This window comes from Anarhichas minor, unplaced genomic scaffold (genome assembly GCF_050575085.1).
Source record: "Anarhichas minor isolate MPS153535 unplaced genomic scaffold, ASM5057508v1 ptg000011l, whole genome shotgun sequence".
Lineage (NCBI taxonomy): Eukaryota > Metazoa > Chordata > Actinopteri > Perciformes > Anarhichadidae > Anarhichas > Anarhichas minor.
The window spans coordinates 7726894-7749990 of NW_027466457.1; the positions used below are offsets into that span (position 1 = coordinate 7726894).

General features: G+C 41.2%; 1 protein-coding gene across 1 annotated transcript in view; it reads right to left on the reverse strand.

Moving 5' to 3' along the window:
• The window catches only part of megf11 (multiple EGF-like-domains 11), a 49347-nt gene extending 27005 nt beyond the window's left edge, over positions 1–22342 (reverse strand). The window contains exons 1-4 of the mRNA XM_076089763.1: positions 22269–22342; positions 20756–20857; positions 20231–20331; positions 15905–15997 (exon numbers count right to left, since the gene is read on the reverse strand). Coding sequence (XP_075945878.1) covers positions 15905–15997; positions 20231–20291 — 154 coding nt within the window. The 5' untranslated portion in view covers positions 20292–20331; positions 20756–20857; positions 22269–22342. The remainder of the gene's footprint in view (positions 1–15904; positions 15998–20230; positions 20332–20755; positions 20858–22268) is intronic.
• Between the last annotated feature and the right edge of the window lie 755 nt (positions 22343–23097).

Consider the following 23097-nt stretch of genomic DNA (forward strand, 5'->3'; position numbering starts at 1 on the left):
TCTGCATGAGCAGGGGCTGCCTGCAACAGGATTAAAACCAAACAGCTTTCTGCAGCTGACTGCATCCAGAAGTTCTCATGAACTTGGCCTCTTCCTGCAAAATGTTTGTCCCCGTTCTCTACGAGGGGGAGCCGGTGCCACAGAAAGCCTCTCAAAGCTAAGTTCAAAATGAGGGCCTGATTCAAGCTCTTTAAATACAGAATATATGTCCCCAATGCACCAGAGTTTTAGACTTCATTTATTCAGCTGGACGCAAGTCAAACGCAAACTTCAATGTGAATCAAAACTGGAAACGTTGGCCACTTAAGGTGGTGGGTGCAGACAGTCGCTTGCTGTTTTGCCAACTTTAACAAGGAAAACTACATTATTGTTATTGGAATATTTGGCACACGGCCCGACTTCACTCCTCACTGCCCGAGTCACTCACTGTCACATCGCTATTATTAACACACACTGTTGACACTTGGGGAATAACTCAACTCATACAAGACATTAGGAGGCAAAATGCTCTGGCTCCTGAGAGCAGTGTTACTCCTCGCTTACTCATTAGCAGAGCTTGTGGCAAGGCAAAGTGTGACTCATTGTGAATCTCCTGCATTCTACCTCACGAGAAACGTGCACCTCTGGGTTTCATATTGTCTGATTCACGCTTTGTACCACCGAGCTTTGGTCCTCTTCTTTTTTTGTCCCCCTCGACAGATCTGAATTTTCAAATCACACTTCATGACCAGAATTAATATGGGCAAGTCACTATTTCAAAATGTGTTAAAGGAACAATGAAACAATTCTGCCTTATAATTTAGCTGACACAAGAATGTGTAATATTCTGTTCTTTAGTCAATATGAGCCATTTTTAATAGGAGTTATTCAATAAAAGCCCGACTCAACATTCAGCTATTCATCACAGCTCCCCTGCTCAATGACGCAGACTAATAGAGCGAAAAGACGACAGCACTGGTACCAGGGTCTTGAGGGAAAGTGATGATTGTTGTGTAAAGTGGTAGATTTGCACTGAGTGATAAATGTCTCTCAGCTTTGTTAAATTTAAACTGTAAAATCTGCCAATACGCTCCAAGACAGGCCCCACTGTCCCCTCCATGTTCTGCTGACACCTATTGCACAGTTATTTATTAGTCCTCAGAAAACCCAGACACGACAAGTAAACAGTTTAGATACATCCCTGTGAGCTTGACAAATGAATTTCTAAATATACAGAAGAAACTGCCAATAGTCATGGGGGCAGTTCTGCTGAATTGGAATAATAGCGTGCTGCGGCTTCTGCTGTTGGGCGTGTCGTTTGTCCTGCCCTAATTCATCTTAGCTGAGCCCCTGTGTGTTCACATTCCCCTGGGGGAAAGAGCAACACGGGACCAAACCCACAACACAGAGACTCTCTTTAACAGAGTTTGAAGCTCAGGCCGTTGAGACCACAATGCACCATCTGCTCCCTCCTGATACTACTTTGCAGTTCGATTAGAAGAAACAAGATCTGACTGTTTGCCTATTTGGAACCACAAACTAATGATCGAATAACTTAATTATTGTAAGACTATACATTACTGATTACAAGGTCCAGCCTGGTTGTTTATCCCGAGGAGGATCTGATCATTTGTCCAAGCTCTATTCAGGATGTGAACCCGGATCAATAAGAGCCGTGCAGGTGCCAGCCGGTTCCTCTGCAGCACAGCACGAACAGGGTTCACAGGGCCGGTGGTTGACCAAGACAGACAAGACCAAGTGACCTCACGCTTTATTCAAAACCAGCACTTAAGAGTGATGCAACTTAAAGCAGCCTTCTCGTTCTAATAAAACTGGCTGTGTTGAGCGGTAACGCAAGCATGTTGTGAGAGACGCTGTTGCCTCAGCACAGTACACCAGTCACTTGTTCAACAGCACCTGACACGGCTCATGAAAGCTTCTGGATCAGCAAATTGTTACACAGCCCATTGCTCGTTCCAATTAATAATTTACCCTTCACCCTCTTCCTGCAGAAAAAACAAAGCCTTTGCTCTCTTGCCACAGGACAACAACAAGAAAGCAATCAGAGCAGAGGTGGACGTCTATCTGCGGTACACAGTGACTGGAGTATAAATAAAGTCACGATTGTGCTGCATATCCCAGTCATAACACAGAACTGTGCCTCGGTCACGGGCAACGGCGTAGCCGCTCAAAAACAATGTCAACCCGATAAAACCCACTGTTAGCACACTTAATTTGCACACATTGATTTCCTATTTTCAATTATTAATCGTAATTAGGATGAAGTAGAATGTGCCATGGGGCAACAGCAGTCGATGTGAAGGGGTGCAGTCACAGAGTGGAGACTGATGTACGTTCACATAATGCCAATAGGGGCACCCCCATCAGCATCATGAGAAAGTGAAAGAATCATCAAGGAAGTGTTTCATGAATGTTTGCTGTGGTGTTGATGCAGCGGAGTGTGTAAACAATTTGGCTTCTCAGTGCACAAGAAGTAGTGAAGTGCATTTACTCAAGTGCTGCATTTAAGTACAGTTTTCAGCTACTTGTACTTTATTTCCATTTTATGCTACTTTATACTTCTACATATTTCACCTAAAGATTGCACTTTAACAACATTACATTTACTTCAAAGCTATAGTTATTAGTTACCTTTAAGATTGAGATGATACAAATAAAACATATCAGTAAATACAATAAGATGCATTGTCATAGATAGAACTACCAAACAGTATTTATATAAAATACGCCCAACCTCGATCCACTGCAACATTAAAGAAGCCTTCAGCTTATGCTACATAATAAAGCATCAATGATTATGATCCAATAATATCATAGTGAGTTTTACTAAACCACATTTAGAGAAGGCACATACTCTTACCCTGAGAAAGCCAGAGCTGCTGTATCATTTGTTAATATGTACAATAGATAGGGTAATAAAAAACAAACAAAAAAAGTTTGCACCACCAGTCTTTTAAATGTGAGAGGATGTAATCAGAGAGCCCAAGATTTCTTGATGAAATAGAAAATATACTAAAACATCAGCTTCAGATGAGATGAACACAACTTGACGACATGGCAATCTCACAGCCTGTGGTGGTTTATAGTGGTAACATGACAGCTTTCACCTGTACTGTTTATGCGAGGCTGCAGTGTGAAGGGTTATTGTTGTGCCTCAGGTAATGGTTATCTTATGACTGTCTTGATTTGCATAAATTGTCATAAATTAGGTTCTGAACTAGAGAAAGCTGCAGTTGTTAAATGTGTGCATGTTACTAATTAGTGCACCTCTATGTCATATAGTTTGACTTATCCAACAGCAGAGATGAAAAAAATTCAACTCAGCCCATGAACCGATCTGGATTTAATGTAAACATTACCGTACACGGAGACTTTAATGTGACACAAGTTGGTTTCTCTCCAAACAGAGGAGGCGGAGACAGTCAGAGGTGAATCTAGGACTTGATATCAGGGCGAACAAGCTTGAAAGAGATTTTTTAAACCAGTCTGTTTTAACATTAACATGACATGAATTATCTATGTACGTGCCAGGCTGCTGTACTGAAAATAGCAGGTAATAAAAGCAGTACAAATATTAGTACCAGTGCAGCTTTTCACACTATAGAGACACCAGCAGCCTGCAGCTGTCAAGCTCAGAGTAGCACACTGCACATCACAGTCAACATCACACCACAGGAAAACATTAATGTCAGCATGTTTCTGACACATTTGCACAAATAACAAAACAGGAATGAGTTAAATGTAGATAGTGTCGTTACAGCCCGGCGAGTAAATATCATTTTGAAAGAATAATTTGATCATTTTGTTTCTTTATGAATTTCAATGATCCCTCTGATGGTCACTCTCACAGCCTGGATGAAATCACCAGTGTGCAGTGTTGTTTTTTGTGAATAAACATTGAAAACATGAAAATTATACATACAACTTCACAAACAGAGAAAATGTGATATAGGAAGCAACCTAAAACAAAACAAAACTGCAGCGAAGATGTCTTCTTCCAATACGAGTACTGCATGACTGTCTTTACCTTCAGTCTTTTCAGAACTTAATGCTCAAAACATCTTGAGGCTTGAAACATGGCACTTTAATCCTTCATAGAGAACAGCGGTTAGCTTAAATGTGTGACAGTTATATTGTACTTAAATGGTGACAAGTTTTCTCAGTAATAAATGTTTTAAAACGTCCACAGGAAATTTCTTGAATTACTTAAGTAAGTAAGTAATATGTATTTATAAAGCGCTTTTCAAAGACATTAGTCACAAAGTGCTTAACAGGAGCAGAACTACAAACATAGAAAACACAAAGTGACCATTTAAGGGCCAATAATTTACATTTAAGAATGCACAAAAAACAGAAAGTACAAAATGAAAACATGGCTTAAAAGCGGGCCTAGGACATGAATTTTATACAAACGCCAGTCTAAACAGGTCTTGAGCTGAGCTTTGAATGAGTTCACAGAAACGGCAAACCGTAGGGGTGCAGACAGAGCATTCCACAACCTTGGTGCTACTGCCTCAAAAGCTCGGTCACCACGGGTCTTAAGGCGAGTGTGTGGGACAGACAGATAATTTAACATGTTTGACCTGAGAGCGTGGGCGGGTGAATAATGGCGAAGTAGTTCAGCCACATATGCAGCAGTCTGACTGTGTAGTGCTCTGTAAGTGAGAGTGAGAATTTTAAAGTGGATCCTATACGCTACAGGGAGCCACTTCTACACTTCAGCATAATTCAATTCACAGGTGACTATACCAGTATGCTCAGTATGTTGCAAACACACATTTTTGTGCCATTTGTTTGCTGACATTGATTGCTTTTGTTCGCTCCAAGATTCAACTTCCAGTGCAGAAATGGAGCCAATGTGGAGGTGCCAAAAACTGCAGGTACTCAAATGGCCAGTAAAGGCATGGCTCCAAAAGCAGGACGGTCTCTATAGACCCCCCATGTAAAAATGCCAAACCTCACAGCAAAAAGTGTTTACAACGTGGTGCAAAAAATTGTTTTGGTCTCTATCACAAATTTTCCTGTTAGTGACATTTTAACTGCTTTACATACTGTACAGAGGGTGATTATTTTTTACACCTCACCCGTTTAAATTGTATTAAGGCTTAATGTTAGGCATAATTGAGAGTGCGGCCGCTTTGGGTGAGTGAGGTGGGTGTCGTACTAGGTCGCTTGCTGTATGCTCTGCTGAGTCCAAATCTAAAATACAAATTGAACTAGTATTATCCTAGGTAGAGAGGACGGGTACTTTTGATCACTTATCACTAGGTTTACAGGCCTCCATGCCAGATGTTTTGCGGTGGACGTCTACAAGCAGACCAGTCATTCAAAACATTTTGTGTAAGGGTGTAAATAATGTCTTCCATCCATCAATTTCATTAGTTGAATGACCTTCGGTTGTACCTTTGGAGTAAGTTATAAAAGGAATAAAATTGGAGTCAAAGAGCATTAAAAACGTTAAAAAACTTTTTTTTTTTTTACGTAAAATCGAGCAACAAAGAGAGGAGTGTGAATGAAAATGTTTGTGGAGTGTAAGCAAACAGCACTTGTCAGTTGTTTAGTCAAACGACCGATTTTATGTGTCGAACACGTCACAGTGTATGGATTCGTCCCTCGCTGTAAACACAAACATGATTTAGTTTAAAGACGGACAATCATTGTGCCTATCCACCTTCCAAATTAATCCCAACAATACAGAAACACACACAAACACAAGGCTAATCGCTTTTTAATGATCTCACATTATGCAAATGCTCATCATGAGGCCATAAATCTTTGGAAGAGTTTCTACCAGCCTGACCATGAGTAATGCCAACAGACTGACATGTTATATTGTATGAGGAAAGTTAAATTTAAATGATCTAAAAAAAACTAAAACAGAAGCCCTAAAAGACCAGAAATGTATAATTTTCACTTCCACAAAAGTCCTGCTGGATTGATATTTATATAAAAATGTGGTATAGCAGTGTGTTTAATAGCCTACTAAATTAGCACGGGGTCCTGTGAAATATTCAAATATCTGAAAAATAGAAGTTTGAAAACCACAACACTGCGTAATGCTCAATTAAGAGCAGCAGCAGCGGATGGATGGCTATGAAAGGACGGAAGCAGCAAAACATCTCTAGCCTTTGATTAACACAGAAAAACTGTAGATTAAGGGTTTTTCCTTTATACCATCATCTCTCCAGGATAATGCGCACCCTTTGGAGACTTCTTCCCCCTAAAAAAGTTCATCTCAAATGAACTGCTGGCTCTGAAAGCAGTGTTGTTCTTCCAGCCTCTGAAACTCGCTGAGGTCCATGAATTATTCTCCCCGATTCTCAAAGTCAAAGTGAAGTGAAAAGTATACAACAGCAACTTAGGCGGTATTGTGTGTGTGTGTGTGTGAGACAAAGAGAGAGAGAGAGAGACAAAGAGAGAGAGAGAGACAGACAGACAGACAGACAGACAGACAGACAGACAGACAGACAGACAGACAGACAGACAGACAGACAGACAGACAGACAGACAGACAGACAGACAGACAGACAGACAGACAGACAGACAGACAGACAGACAGAGAGACAGAGAGAGAGAGAGAGAGAGCAAGAGGCAGCTAAGAAATGAATCGAGCCATCTGGGAAGAGCAGGAGGTTCCAGCACCTGTCAGCATGGGGCATAAATCCTAAATCTCAGTCCACATGACGTTTACTATGAGTGACGGTAGAGTGTTTAAAATATTTAAAACAAGGGCAACAAAAGATTTAATCACTGGTCACTTTTGATTAAACTGAAGTTGTCTAGTTTGAGGGCAGACAGAAGACATAAGAGAAAACATTTCTATCGAAAACCTTATTTCAGAGTCAAGCACCGGTGATATTGATCCATGGACCTTAACCCTCTTTTTGTTCTGTGGCTGAGGGCGATTTTGTCATTCATACTACAGTATGCCTTCGCTTGGAATGGAAGTGAGTCCCAGAATCATAATACAAGCCAATGTTTAAAGTGTGAGGCTCCGAGAATCACATGGTGTCAAGTTTCTTTGCAAATCTAATTTCTCAGGGGGGACTCATCACTTTGAGGATGCGGGTGCCTGAACCAGTAAGTCAGCATTTTCTGTCTTTTATCCATCTTAATTCAACTGATGGGTCTTAATGAAGTTCACGCCACAGGACATGATGAACTCCTATAGGTCTGGTTTTCTGCTCAGACTTGGCCGACGACACATGCTCGGCTGCTCTGTGCAAGACGTCAGTGGCATTGACCTTGTTTTTGTGTCGGGGTTTATTTTTTTAGCTTTTCAACAAATTTTTGCACAACACAGATTGCATCCTCGTGAATGCATTATTGTGTCTGGTAATGATTACATTTCCTCTCGAACTTCCTTTGATCCTTATCATCCAGATGCCCTTTTCTCATGTTTGGATCCCAAGCTACATCTCATTGTTCCACTTAGTACGACCTAGCTATGCGTTTTGTCCTCTTCCTTTTTTCTGTGCAAAAAGACACCAATTTAATTGAATTTCTTGGCTTTTAATGTCTCCATTACGCTAATCACAGTAAAGGAGAGTGGATTTGTTTATCTCGACCTTGGTAGAATTAGCAAAGGGTATTTGTGGAGATGTTAATGCTTTGAAAAAAAACATATCTGCACAATCGTAACCTGAGTTTATATTGATCAACTAGACATAAGTGCTTATAGACATTATAGACACCGACAGTCACACCAAAGATACACTCTACTCTGCTGTGATTTCACAGACCAAAGCACTGCGTTTTATATAAAACAATGCCAGAGTGGGCAAATAAATTTTGTATGAGTTGACCTAGCTTCCTATTCTTTTTCAGCTTTGTGACTGTATAATAATAAAATACTAGCGCTGGATGATTCATCAGTCACAGACTGAGTGCAAAGATAGGGCTGTCATTAAAAGTAAGGTGCAGGCATTCTGCTATCTCACACAAACAACATGCAATATAACCTTCTGAGAGCGCGGCACGACTGCAGGCGAGGCAGAACACAGTGGAATGCAAAATACAACCCCAAATACCCTGGGGCCCGGAGGCAAATTTGATTAAAAGTTTGTTTTTCTTCACTCTCAACAAACCGAGGAGCTCGTCGATGCGGCACTGACAGTTAATTGGACTTGGCAGGGCCACGAGTTCATTCGTCAGCATTGTGTGGGACTTGCCTAGGAGGAGCAGGACAATCGATGTCCCTCAGGACGGCCTGTAATCACTGCAACACTCCAATGAAGTCCAGGGTTAAACATCAGGAGATTGCAGGTGCACCAGAGGATCTGAGAAAGACTGCTAATATGCTCCCACACCCAAAGCAAACCAAGGACACTGCAACACTGCTCCCAAAGGACTGTGGTGATACCTAAGAACAGAGTTACACCTCAAGCTATTATTCTGACCAAAATCATCATGAACCCAAGGTCCTGAGAGATGATGCGGGTGTCTATAACAAATATCTTGCAAATATACACTGTATGAGACTTTGCATGAGTGTAGTCTAGATCAGTGGTTCCCAACCTGAGTGTCGGGACGCCTCTACAAGGGGTTGGAAATTCAATCTGAGGGGTCCCGAAATGATTAACAGGATATTAAAGCAGAAAAAAATAATTTATTCTACGCAATATTCTGTTCACGCCTTTCAGGCGTTTCTCTAATCTTTTCTTTGTTAATTATTGGGTAGTTTCAGGCATCTAGCCTTTTAAAAATAGAATCACGCTTTCTTTGAAATTATCACAACTTGTAGATGTATTGTACATTGTATGCAACCAATTATGGAGGGGCTACAAGTAGACATTGTTGTTTTTAGGGGGCCAAAAATGTCCACTGGTCAAGATCAGTGGTTTCCAACCTGGGGGTAGAAATTTTAGGAGCTGTGAGATGATTACAAAGGTAAGAAAAAAGAAAAACTAAATTATATCCAATCTTTCTCTTTTCATTTTACAGTAAAGAGTAGTTTTACTTCTTCATCTAAAAGCTTCCAAAGAAGACGCTGCTTCACTTTAAAAATGAAATTAAGGACTGAAAGGAGAAGATTTGGTACTGCTGGAGAGACTTCACCAGCGTTTTAACACCATGCCAGTCTGAATCAGGTGTGTGGAATTATGTGTACCACACACAGAACTGTGAAAAGATCATCACAGGCAATGAATCAACAAAGAAAATGTAAAAAATATAATGAAGAATCTTTGCTAAAAAACTTCATAAACATGGCAAAAGAACACAAAATCAAGTGTGACTTATAGACTGTGAAATAAGCCTAAAACAGCTTTTATCTTCATTAGTATTCAGGACATATCTTATCTCTTTAAACTGTTATCATAGCATTTCAGCTATTTTAGACACGCTGACCTTCTCTTAAGGACAGGAGATAAGGCTTTTTAATGTCCTTATTAAATCAAGCCATCTATGCAGACTCTCAGAGCTTGGTAGTGTCTTCTCTCTCTCTCTCCCTGACTGACTAATAAGCATCACGGTGATAATGACCAGTGGGACTGGATACTGTTTCTGTTCTGTTCAAAATGATCGTATCATCCTAACCATCACCAGGATGTGCAGTTATATCCATCGGCTTTTTGTGCTCAGGTTATATAGAAGCACACACACAGACACACACACACACACATTTTAGGCATCCTCCCAAAGGTAATGGAGCAGTGAGCTCTTGGGGAACAATAAATCCTGCTTAATGGTACAAAAAATCTTAAGAGCCGGGCAAAGTCAATCTGCATACTGGGCCAATGAGGCTTACATGAACAGACTATGTTCTAAAGACATGTATGCATGTGTGCGTCAAACCAGTTAATGCATGATACTAATGCGAAACCTCTTCAAAAGATTGTTTGTCCCTTTCACTGAGAATATTTTAATATTTTTTTCACATTATCAACATTTGTGCATGTGTGTTCAGCAGTAAAGAAGGCTGTCAGCTACAAAGCGTGTGCCACAATTAATTCAGTCAGCCAGCTAAAGGGTTGGTGCAGTGATTTACGCCACACATAAGTCACGTGAGTAACTAGAGAGCCACATCTTTAAACATCTCTGTCAGAGCCTCGTCAGTAACATCCACACAGTTCAATCTGATCTATTTAACCGCCACCATCAGTGTCTGTTTCTAAACTGCACAACCAAATCAAATCATGCATTATTTGCATCCAGCTTGCAGTCTACATTTCTACTGCCATCAACTGTCAATCAAAAAGCACCAGCAGGATGTGGTTGCATGGAGTACCATGTATGAAGAGATGGACGACATGACAGCTGTCCAAAGGTGAAGCAAAAACATCTTGATTGCCCCCTGCTGGCTGGATGGGTCATAAAACAGGTATTAGAAAATGGTTAGTTGTTAAGTCTTTCTAGTCCAACAGCCACCGTGGCAACAACATCAGCCAAGTACAGAAGCTACGTGGCTCTCATGGTCTCCAATCACTACTGCAAAGACTCAACTCAACAATATTTTTTGGGGGTAACTGACAAAACTAGTATTTTTATATCTAAATATTCTCAAGAATTCACATAAATAAAAACATACAAATTCAAAAAGCCTAATTTTGATGAGCAGTTACGTCTAAATGTCACCACGCTAGCTAACATTTCCTCGGATGCAGTGACACAAATGGAGCGAAATGACAACTCTGCACCAGTACAACCTCCAAAGTGTGTGTTGAGGAAATATGACCCTGAATACGTTACATTTGGATTCATAGTGGCAGGCAGTGATTAGGAGGTTATATATTACAGCTGACACATATTTCCAACAAGTTTGTTTTTTGTCATGTTGTGTTTTTTTCTAATTTTTTTGGGAAGGGGTTTCTCGTACAAATTCTAAACAATCAGAATTGGGCCTTGAGATAGAAACGGTTGAGAACGCCTGCTCTACAGGGCACCTTTACCTTGTGATCTTACATGTAGGTATGACTTTATTTTATTTATATATGCAAACATGGAGAAACAAGTGTGTTTCAGAGTTTGTACAGCAGTATTTATGCAGTTTAGAATGAGTGGAAGATATCTGATTACGCTAAACTACTGTAACCACAGTTATTTGGGCTGGGTGCTAACACAGGGGGCTCTGGAAAAACACCACACAAGGACGTCCAAAAAAAATGAAGCCTGGCTCAACTTTTGCAAACAGCAGTTTGCCAGATGTCGTCGCACAGCTGTTCAAATACGTGCAAGCACATATTCCTGCTAATTACTTATACCATTCTACTGTTTCTGACTCGAAATTGTTGCGATCGAAGATGAAACACTTGGTGCCATAGTAACTTTCCAGAGTTGTAAAACCCTGTCTCAGACTTTAAACCGCTGTGTAGAATTTTGACATCTGAAAAGCCTTTGAAATCATGGATTTGTTACGAGGTTACTCAACCTGGACTTCCTGGATTGTATTCGAGTGTCTCACCAGTATCTTAAAAAACACACAACCACCAAAGCAGCTTACGTAGTATTAATGCAGGACAGTTTTGGGACTAAATATTTACACTAATAAACATGTAATAACTTGGTTAAGTTTGAATTTAAAAAACACTGGTACAACCAGCTTTAGTTCATCAGTACGATAAAGAGCCAGAAATGAGAGGACATCTCAATGAGAATGAACTCATATAAACTGATTGCAACACTACCGGGAGCCCAGTGTATACAAAAACAAAGCTCGGTCAACACTGGATGGATGGACACACACACACACACACACACACACACGCACGCGCACGCACACGCACACGCACACGCACACGTCCGTCTTCTGTCCCCGCGAGAAATACAGATGCCTGAGCCCTTTGATCTATCAAAATGAATGAGACAGGCGCCATCGACTGTTACAAGCAACAAGGAACCTCTTTCAGAATGATAGTTAGAATATTTATAGTTCTCCCAAAATGTCTCCTCCAACATGGTTGTATAATGAGGAATTCAATTGATTTAGACTTCTTTTTTTTTAAGTTGGTGTGGAGATCAAACCTCACTTTTTTCAGTTTTTTGTTGATATGGGGCCATCAGCTCAAAGACAAGCGACTTGTTGCCTTTCTGCACATTCAATGGCACACACAGATAAACACACACACACATTGAATTCTCTATATGTAAGATTAATGAAGAGAGAAGTGTTGAGAGAAAAGGACAGAGACGTTTTGAGGGACGAGTGTAGCCACAGTAAATCTGTGTCTGCATCTCTGTCCCAGTGAGTGTAATTCACAGTCTCTTGGTCTTTGACAGCGATGCATGTCAATGCCCTGCTGCTGTGGGATTGGAGAGGAACCATCTGGCTCAGATGCACTTCTGATTATAACGTGTAAATTCTGTCGACGGGTGCCAGAGGGAGTCCTCACAAGGGTGTTTTTCAAGGCAAAATGAAGTTTACTTGCACAGTCTTGGTCTGGTTAGTCTTTCATATCGCGTCCCCGCTGGTTGGAAGAAATGTCATCTGCAAATAAATAAGTTAATGAAGCTAAAGGAAATATCTACCATCCCTGCTTGACCCAGCCCAATGAGTTCAATATCTAATGAAACCAATCACCGATTTACAGCCTTAATAATGAATAATCCTACTGTTTTAGTTGACAATTAACATAAAATAAGTAGCAGTAGCCCCCTCTGTCTGGTGCAATATCCCATAAACAAGTATTCATAGGCCACATTCATCAATTAACCATGTGTAGCCCCCGCAGCAGTGGCTGCCTTACCATTTGAATACATTAGGGAGGAATATGTTACCTCATGGACCACGGCTGACCAACCACATTAGATTTGACTATTAAGTGTGATAGATTTCTTCTTAAAACACAAAAGATGCTTTGTGGTTAACAAAGCTAAACTACTCCTTCGACTTATCAGATACTTATCTTGGTAGCATTGATTTTTACAATCTCTGTACAACAATGTAAACATTTCCACCGCAACAAGGAAAAGCAAAATCCAAGAAGAAGGAGAGGCTCCATACACTAAAAGCTCCATATTTATGCATATTTCATCTCCCTCAGCACTTTGGAACATGTCATTATCCGATTGATGCACATGAAATCAATGATAGTGCTTCATTGCACCTAATACTTTACAAGTGATGGCAGTCGCAGCTAAATATACCTTGTACATTTAATGTCCATCTTTATCATTCTCTTTATTTGAAAGGTGTTATTACTGTAGCATATAGCGACCCTGTGTGACACTCATCAAGAGGCATTAAATCATATGAAACGTAGACAGCGATGGAGGCAGAGAGACTGGGTCATTTCTCTGCAACTTTAGAAAAGGAAAGTCTACTTTTAAACCCAAGAAACTCATAAGATTTAGAAAATCGTATCTTTATATAGTTTTCATTCAATAAACTCATGATATTCTACAAAGATTTGATTTCCCATTTCATCTCATATTGCTCCGTTGTTTTTACAGCAATTTACTATATTTGTTGCAGACTACACCCAATAATATAACTACTTTGGCAAAGCCTAGCACTATACTTCAGTAAACTAAAATGACTAAAGACATACTGTTCAGTCCCATAAGCAGAGCTCCATCTATCTGAATTGCCTTTGCAAAAATGGCTGCTTTATTGAGTCTTTTTTTTTTTATTTACATTGTTTTTGAAGACGAACCCTACTGACAAAAACAAAGTATACACAGTGGCACAAAGAAGACAAACAGTGCATTTCAATATAAAAACAGAAGAAGGCAAAGCAACAGCACGCAAGCACAACAGAGAAGAACAAACAAAGCAAACATTAACAGGTACATGTCACCACACTGCTTTAATACCCTGAGCTGTTCAATGAAACAGCAAAAAAACAAATCAATTCCATGACATGTGATCAGAGAAACATGTTCCACAAACACAACACACAGGCATTAGAGGAATCACACCAACCAACAACAACAATTAATCATTCATCACTCTATTGGGAGAACACAACCTCAACTCAGAATGCTCCAAATCCACGTGTCATAGATGTAGAACTAGACAGCGTTCGCAAACAACAGTCAGCGGCAAACATTATGTTTTGACGTTTTATCAGTGGTCCACATCTACCAGTGTGTCCTTGAGATGAGTCTAAGACACCCCAGGACTTCAGGCAGGTCACAGGGCAGGCGTGGTCTCAGTGAGACCTTTGCCTCAGGCAGGGAAGAGGATAAAATGTTTTACGGTTACAGCAGGTGGACACCAGCAGGTGAGAAACAGGAGATATCTCTCTTCAGCCTTTGCTACCGCACTCAACACAGCGTACTCTCCCACCTTTTCGCCTTCTCTTTTCTGGCCGCAAACAGTCCGACTCTTTATTTTCACCACCTGACCCATATACAAAACCGCTTCCTGGTGGGTGTTGCTCCAGAAATGAGGTCCAAACCTTTGATGTAGCTCCAGATCACTGGCTGAAAGGCTGTCACTTCGGCTTTAGGCCGCTCAGCATCCCACGGTGCTCTTCATCTCTCAAGCCTGGGCTGCACACTTTTTCATCACATTCACGCATCATGTGACCGGCTCACTTTGCCTTCTCACCAGCTACCGAATCAGGGGATTGACTTTTATGTGAACATAAATACCTCAACTCAAACATAACAGCGGTAAAATAAACAGCGAATAAACCATGGTATTGATTGTGTTGGAACTGAATAAATGTTATTAGTGTGCTTTTCAGCCCACCTGACCAATAATATGACGGCTGCATCCACTAACACGAGGACTACTGTAGCTCACATCGCCTACCTGAGCTGGGTGAAAGTAAAATTTACCGTGAAAGACAAAAAAAAGCCATGCTGAACCATTTACATGAAGGAAAAAGAGGGCAGATTTAATTTAAAAATTGGCACGCATTCCTCATTTCTACAGATGAAAGCTCGTAAATGAAAAAGCCTGGAATCATGCCTGGTATGGAAATCTAAAGTTATGAATAATGCCTCCGTCTCAATCATCAAGTCTGTTTTAATAAGGTGGATTAGCCCAGCACCTGCAGGCTGAAATGCACACACGGCTGCACTCCTAACCAACCAAGAGTGGGACAAGAGTCCTTGGGGGCCCTGAACCTCACATCCTCCCCGGTGGACCCTCACCAGTCTGTAGGAGTGAGCAGCAGCAAACAGCTCAGACTCGTCATCATGAATCCACCTCCACCGGGCCGCCGCAGCCAGAGCAGCTGATTTACACACAGTTGCTAATCAGGGAATGGCTCTCTTGCTAATGAAAACTCATAGATCTATACAATAACAGTGATGATATGATTTTAGCTCCCATTAATCATTCTTAAATATGCAATGGGCAATAACAGTTAAATGCTACTGGGAGCAGACCGCTGAAGTTAAGAATTTGGGGTCAGAAATGTTGACTGGGTCACTGACCTCCTGTATGCACATTCACTATTTCTCTGCAGACATAAATATCACAAAGGAGTAAATAAATTATGTCCCCCTCTCTGGCCTCGGTGACGCGTTTTACCAGCATTTAGCTGATTGCAGGATGGATATGCCCGAACTCCACCCTCCCATCCCGCCTGGAGAGCAGCTCTGGGAGCTGGGAGGAAACCCCAGTAAACAGAAAGGCCAGCACAATGGTTTGTTTCAGCTTGGCATTGATCCATCATTCCAGTGAACAAGTCATAGGCACCAGTCTAATCATGATTAAGACCATAACAGAGAGCTCGGCAGACACAGGGGGGGGGGGGGGGGGGGGGGGGTGGGAAATCACTTCCACTTCCAGCAAAGGAAAATTAATTCATTGTGACTTACCTCTTCCACTGGCTGTGTTTGCTAAGAAGAGAGGATACAAAGCTGAGCAGCTTTGAGATAGACGTACATTGAGGCAAAAACATTTGAAGGATTCACAGTAAATTCTTACGGGCTAACTGGCTGTGAACGCCATTTAGGAATGAATGAGTCTAAGTGACTAATTGTGGGTTTAGGAGTAAAGTGCACTCACCACTAGAGCAGTCCAGTCCGCCCCATCCAGGCTCACACTGGCATGTATCAGGAGATACACAGCGACCATGGACACAGTCCTCTGTACACAGAGCTGAGACACACAGAGACATTTTCTCATCAGTGTATAATTGAGTTACCACACACACACACACACACACACACATAAGCAGAGTGTAAAACATCATTAAACCACCAATAAACAGCATAATGAAAACCACCAAGATAACAGCTGAAAGAAAATGGTCCATAAAATTGAACACTCAATATCTCCCTAATACCATCAGGGGACTAAATCTTAGCCATGGCACTCATATTCAACATCCATCTGCACTACTTGACACTGGGCCCAATGATTTCTTCGGAGATTGAGTCCTTGGTTAGCATCTCTGTTTATCACATAGCTTTACTTTCCAAAACGAGCTGTTATCAGAAGGCTGAGCAATGAAAGAACAAGCTGTAAATCCCCTCTAATTTGATCAGCCGGTGCTTTGTCATATGGTGATGCTTTAATGTTGCAGGTCCAGGCACCTCAGTGTTTACTAAGTGTGCAGTTTTCTTGATCATTCATATTGAGCAACACGGCACCCGATTGATTGGGTCGGCATTAGTATTCCTGGGAGCGTGTTCACAGGAGTTGGAGGTTTGGTTCAGCTGGATAATATAGTGACCTACAAGGAGAGGGTTTTTTTTTTTGCCACAGTGCCATTTTTTTGTGTTAAGCCAAGAAGTAAAAGTATCACAAAAATAGGAACTTAGTATGAATAAATCTGTGGCAGCCAAGGTCATCTGGCCAGCAGGGTTAAGACAGACAGGCTCTTATCTGAGGAATGAGACAGTCAGGCCAAAACGACGAGAGAGAAACCCCACCTGATGGGAATCAGCAGTCCACTAGCACAGCCTGTGGAGGGATGATACACAATCCAAGGGCAGAAGAACAGTCAGACCGTCGCCTTAACTGATCAGACCTCATCCAACACTTCATCCAAGCGATGCTTCTTTTGTTCTGTATTTGTTCTTGTTTTATGATCAAAAAAGTGAGAAAAGGGCAGCAGGAAAGCATCTGACATACGCCCTGGAGTGCTTTTGCAGCTCTGTGTGCAACACTATGGCGCTCATCCTGCAGGCAAAGAGGTCAGTGGAGAGCTGGCTGCAGGCCTGAACAGTGCTACTATAGATTATCACTCAATCAGGTTTCGATTAGGATCCACCGCCAGCGGGAGAGATGCAGCGGGAGAGAGGAGAAAGAGGAGTGAATCCCAAACACCCACAAGCCGGTGCTAATCGCGGAAACGCTCTCAAGGCAAAAATGGTAAACCAGAGATTGAAAGATAATTTAGGACAGATTTCTGAGCGTCAGTACTCTGGTAGAAAACCGTCTAATTACAGTAAGCCGGCGAAAAGAAAAGGGATAGGAGCTTGAGCGTTTTATGCTGACGAAGGTGTGAGTTCGACTACCTGTAATCAATGAGTCCACAGTATGCAGAGTATTCAAAAGAGAAGAGGAGGCGAATTCAATGTCACCACGATGAATTGATTTCGTTTACTTTCAATCAGCAAATTCTGATCAGCGAGAACAGGGAAATGCAAATGTGTCACATCCTTTCTATAAAAAAAGAAATATGGAAATGAAGTTTTGAATATGGGAGAAAGGATAAAGCGCACCCTTCTCCTGAGATCTGAACCGGTGTTCTGAAGGGATGGCATAATAAAGTAGGAGGAGGTAGGTCTTTCATTTTAATTGAAATTCATGAATCACTCTGCTTAACTCATGTCTAAGGAATCTGTTGGAAAATTGAGTCTTTCATCTAGATAAAAGGCTAATCTAACTCATTATGCAGAGGTGTTATCAGAACAGGGAACAATGGAGCTAATTGGTGATTGTCATTCGGTGTTAATAAATTCAATATTTTTGACCAAACCACAATCTTTTAAAATGTCTGATAAAATAGATTTTATTATTCCCCATGTGCGTTATTCTCCCTGTTTTTGGAGAATTTTGCTGCAGTAAGGGAAAAAAGACCCACCAGCGAAAGTCTGTGTTTGTGATTTTTGTAGTAGTTTTGTAGTACACTAGCGGTGAAAATGAAGTGCACAAAATGTGGAACATTATGATGACGCTGATGGATAAATCAATCTCAAAGATATGCCTACAGAACATATCTAACAACTCCCTCCAAAGCTTCTTCCTCGTGCCTCTATCTAGCACAGAGATGATTCATTTTAAAAACAGTCTTTGATGCATTAAAAAAAATGCAACAAAGCCAAAAATGAACATGAAATCAAAGGCACAGAATCCCTTTCTGGGGAAAAAAATCTCATCTTCCCAAACCCGATTAATTTTGCCGCCTAAATCATTTTTGGAATTACACTGCATCACTGGACAGGCAAGAGTCATGCAGAAGTCATCTGGCCTAAATGCACTGCAGGAAGAGGGACTCATAACCCTGCAGAGCCTGTGAGCCTCTGAAGATATTACGAGCTGTTGTGATTAGCGAGTTCCCCTCATGCACAACTGTAATAATCATGCTTATTAGGAGGGAAATGGGTTCCTCACTTTCTCTACATAGTCTGGTTACAGACTAAGGTAATGACTTACGCCAGATCAAAGGTCACAAAATTAATAGAGACCTCTAGTCGAAAACTTCAAGCACTAATTACCAAGAAATGGATTAAAGTTCAACATTAGACAGCGACTTCCAGAAGACAGAGTGAAGCAAAACAACAAACTAAAGAAAAACATCCTTAAAGATAATGTTAGAAGTACTCGCCTTGTGTGCGTTTATGTGATAATTGTGGTTCATTCAAGGTCTTCACATCCTCAGAGTCATTTAGATGTCTCTCATTGGAGCTAAGTGTTGATGTGGTGCCATGACAAAAAACAAAACGGGCAGGATTAAGAGGCAAACACTGTTGAAGTATGTTGGCCTTTTAATGAAATAGACTTCATGAAGAAAGCTACAGTAAACTAACAATACACAAGGGGGGGTATTTTACTTTTAGCAAACAACAAAATGTCCTGAAATAGACGACTTGAGTTCATTTTGGGTCGATTTGCTCTCCAATGCACTCTTTTGTCACTCTATGCAAAAAAGCTCGGGGAGTACAAATCTCTTAATCCTTGTAGTGAGAGTCCTAGGATTAAAAGGGGTGGAACAGTTTGCAAAGGCAGCAGAAAGCAAAACTGCCCTCTCGGCCCCTATCAACTCAGTCTCCCCACTTCACCTGAAGGGGAGGGCAGCCGTTTTCACTCTGAGTCTGACATAATATCAAAATAAAAACCTTTTGTTAATACAGTGGGGAGGCCAGATATGAGAGTGCCGCCTCCTCGTTTTGTAGATTCACCTGGTAAACACCCTGAAAATACTGTAAATGAACAAATAGCTCCATTGTCAGTCAAATGGTTAATGAATACATTATTGATCAATCTGCGCTTCCCTTCTCAAGACCCCCAGATAATCACACCAGCTCTTTTTCTTTGCTGGCTGGCTTCCCGGTGCTCTGCTGCCATGAGGCCAGTAAAGTCGAGACAAGGACAAGCCTAGCCGTGGTCAGAGAGCATACCCACACGGCTGCAGTCACTGTGTCAGTAACTCCCTCATGTTGCAAATAATCTAGGAAAATATTAAAAAGTGATTCAAATCTCACTTAAAGGGAATAAAATATTAGCTAAGGCGAGAATATCAAAACCGTAACTCTCAGAAGTTATATGTTCTGTCTTTATTTGGCCAACATGCAAAAATATTCAGTTTGATGTGAGTGAATAAAAATAGAAATCAATGACCATTAATGAAGCCATAAAAACGACAGGGAAGGGTTGTTATCAGCACATTGCTACAGTCCAATTTCCACGGCTTCTGCTCTTTTTATGTTATTGAATTCCAGGGTGGTTTTATGGCGGGTGCTATACCCACTCAGTCTGTAACCAGAACCCTGCTGGCTCGTTAATTTTTCTCATTGTTATACAACGTCAATTAAATTCCTCTTACTGGAAGGGCAAAGCAGAGAGCAGACTACTGTGCCTTCATATTAAATCACGCTCAATCACCTTAAGCTGAGTAAATACACATGGATGGTGGCATGCTAACAGAGGAGGTAGTGGTGGTGTGTTATTGGTTGTTCACGATAAAGAGGATCAGACTGGAGCGGTGGGGGGGGGCAGAGGCGGAAGGCCGATGGTGGCCTGGCGGGGAGTAGTGGCTTTATCGGCAAGCCACCCACAGTAACAATCAATCCTAATATTTACTCCTGTTCTCTAAAAGCCCAGCAGACATAACCTGAAATGTCATCATCAAAGGAGATTTTTTTTTGTTAAGAGGATACTCACGAACACACAGGTCTCCGCTCTCAAAGTAACCGGGGCAACACTGCGAGCGGCGCCTATACATGGTCCTCACTCCCCGCCGGTAAGCCGTCTTATAGCTGATCCTGGAGAAAACACACCGAGACAGCTACGTGACGTAAAGAATGACTCTTTCTGAAGGGCACCGAACATATAGCAGGTAAAAATAACACGTTTATTTGTCGTTATTGGCAAGTATGAGGAGGAAAAAAGAGAATTAAAAGACTTTTGTATAAAACACCTGCTACATAAAAGCCAATATTTGGGAGGTGACTCTGTGTACTTATATAGTTGGATGCCCACTATAAACCTTAATGGAGTAATTAAAACATTTACTGAGAGATGATTATAGTCAGAGGCATCCTACCTCTGAGCACTTCACTGTCAGCCACACTAACAAGGACATTTGCCGGGCCTTCAATGACTGGGCTCTGATTTTGGGGGACAGTGGAGGGTGAGTCACTCATTAAACAAATATGGGGACAAATAAGGAGGCTCCTCCAAACGTACCTGTGCCTTGTGCATTTAAACCAGTTGAGGATGTCTGTGCATCTGGTGTAGTAGATCTGGTCAAATGGGTGAGCGTAGGATTCCTGAACAGTCACAGCGTAGCTAAAAGACAGAAATGTAAAGACACCAGTAGTAGAAAGTTAGACTGTATATGTACTAATAACAATTGTGAGAAAATGTTACTATATTTGACTATTTCCATTTTATGCTACTCTATACTTCAGCTCCACTACACTTTATACTCCACTACATTTATGAGACAACTGGCCTTGTAAGTTTTACATACAATTGATTGTTATACATTAAATCAGCGGTGTCAGATTTTTTCTATTAGTTGTTAGCAGTTCTCACTTCTCAGAGGGTTTCACTTCCTAATTAATTGTTTGAGGCACAAAAAAGAAAAAGTATCCAATATTTCACAAAAAAACGAAGAATAATACAAAAAATAAATAATGTGTGAAGCAGAATTTAGTTTTTACTTCCTTCACTGTATGGAGCATCTCGAGTCAGATCTGTCACGTCTTTCTTTGGGTTGGCCTGACCCTTAGGTTGGGAACCACTGGACTGAACTGTTAAACTGTATAAAAACGTGGTTACTCAACCTCGACCAGCTACAACAGTAAAATTCTGCTTTGGAGAATTTTTTCTGCCGAACAATTACGTTCTTAATTTAAGTACAATATAATGATAATACTTAGACTACCTTGACTTAAGGGGTATTTATACATTGGTGTACTGGTACTTTTACTTTAGTAAAGGATCTGAATACTTGCTGCAATCACCGTAAACGTTCCTGGGAACATAGATTCTCATGCTCCTTGGAGATGTTTGGAAAGAAAAAAAACAATAACAGCACACAGGTCCTGTCAATGGACACAGTCCCAATCAAAGTAACACAATGACTGATATGCAAAGAAAGGACTTGAAAGGAGCTTTTAGGCGATTCATGTTAGTGATATATGCAGCCGGAGGCAGTCTGAGGATATTTCGGGACCTCAAAGCCACGAACACAACCCACTTAGGGAATTCATTTCAATGCCAACAAGGTGGAACCACGATCCCTAAGTACACTCACCTTGGTCAGGCAATAATTCAGATCATATATCTTCACAGCTTTCTTTCCGCCCCTTTGTACCGAGGACAGAAATTATTCCTGCTTATTTCTCATAAATGACACTGCCCAGCACAACTAATAATTATTCAGGCTCCATGGCTGTCGTGATTGATTGGGATGAGAGTACACTGATCAATTTGCCTGCGTATTTCATTTGAAGCTGCAACTCCTCCCATCTCTCAGAGCTTGGCGACATGAGCTGTGTGAGATCGATATACTGCTGTATAGATTTGGGAATAGATCTGGAACTTTAGTTAAGAGCGCTTGTAGCAGGTACATCGAAAAAGTTCCAAGATCGACAACGTCAGTGCTGGAAGCGTGCGCTGCTTAACTACAGCAGGTTCTCTTTCAAATCTAAAATTCAATGTACTGTGGCAAACATATGTGGATAATGCTCACCTCTCCCAGTGGCTGCAGACATTGGGGTCGTCCGGGTTCAGGCTCCATACATTAGTGGTTAAGCCCAGAACAAGCAGCAGGCACGGCAGGGCAACAGATGACCCCATTCTTCACTCTGAGAGGGGGACAGCGGAGGAAAGATAGATGGCTTTAACTTGGATCCGTTTTCAAATAAGAACCTTTTGCTGGTACATCTCCAGTCATCTAGTAGTTTTAAGTTAAGATCATCAAAACACATGCCTATATTCTTGTTTAAGGGAATAGCTTGAATGTTTTAGAAATACATTTAGATAGAAACCACTCTCATGTCTGTCCGGTAAATATGAAGCTAAAGCCAGCAGCCGGTTAGCTTAGGTTAGCGTAAAGGCTGGAGCGTGAAAATGGAAACCGAATGTGAAATGATGAAAGTTCAAAGACAAAAAACATGGTCAACACCAAGACCGGACACCACCCAGACCGGACACCACCGTGGTAAAGACCTGTCAATCACAAGGTAGCCACGCCCTAAACCATACCCTGCTTTATGGTCCATTTCACCCTTATTAATTTTGTAAATTGACATGATGGCGTATTGAGGAAGAGTAAAAATTAGCAATTGTAACCTTAAAATCAGGTTTACAATGTTTAATTAATTAAGTACATTGGCTTCACCTTTCAGACCAGGAGGTTGCCGCCCGGTACCAACTGAGGCAAAGGTGCAACCAAGTGAGTTGAACTTCTCCTGTGGCTTCATAAATGTACAGAGATGAGAGGTAAAAAAAAAAAATGAGAAAGAGGGAAATGCCAGAAAAACCAGAGTTCCTGACGAGGTCCGAGAGCGGTGAGAGGC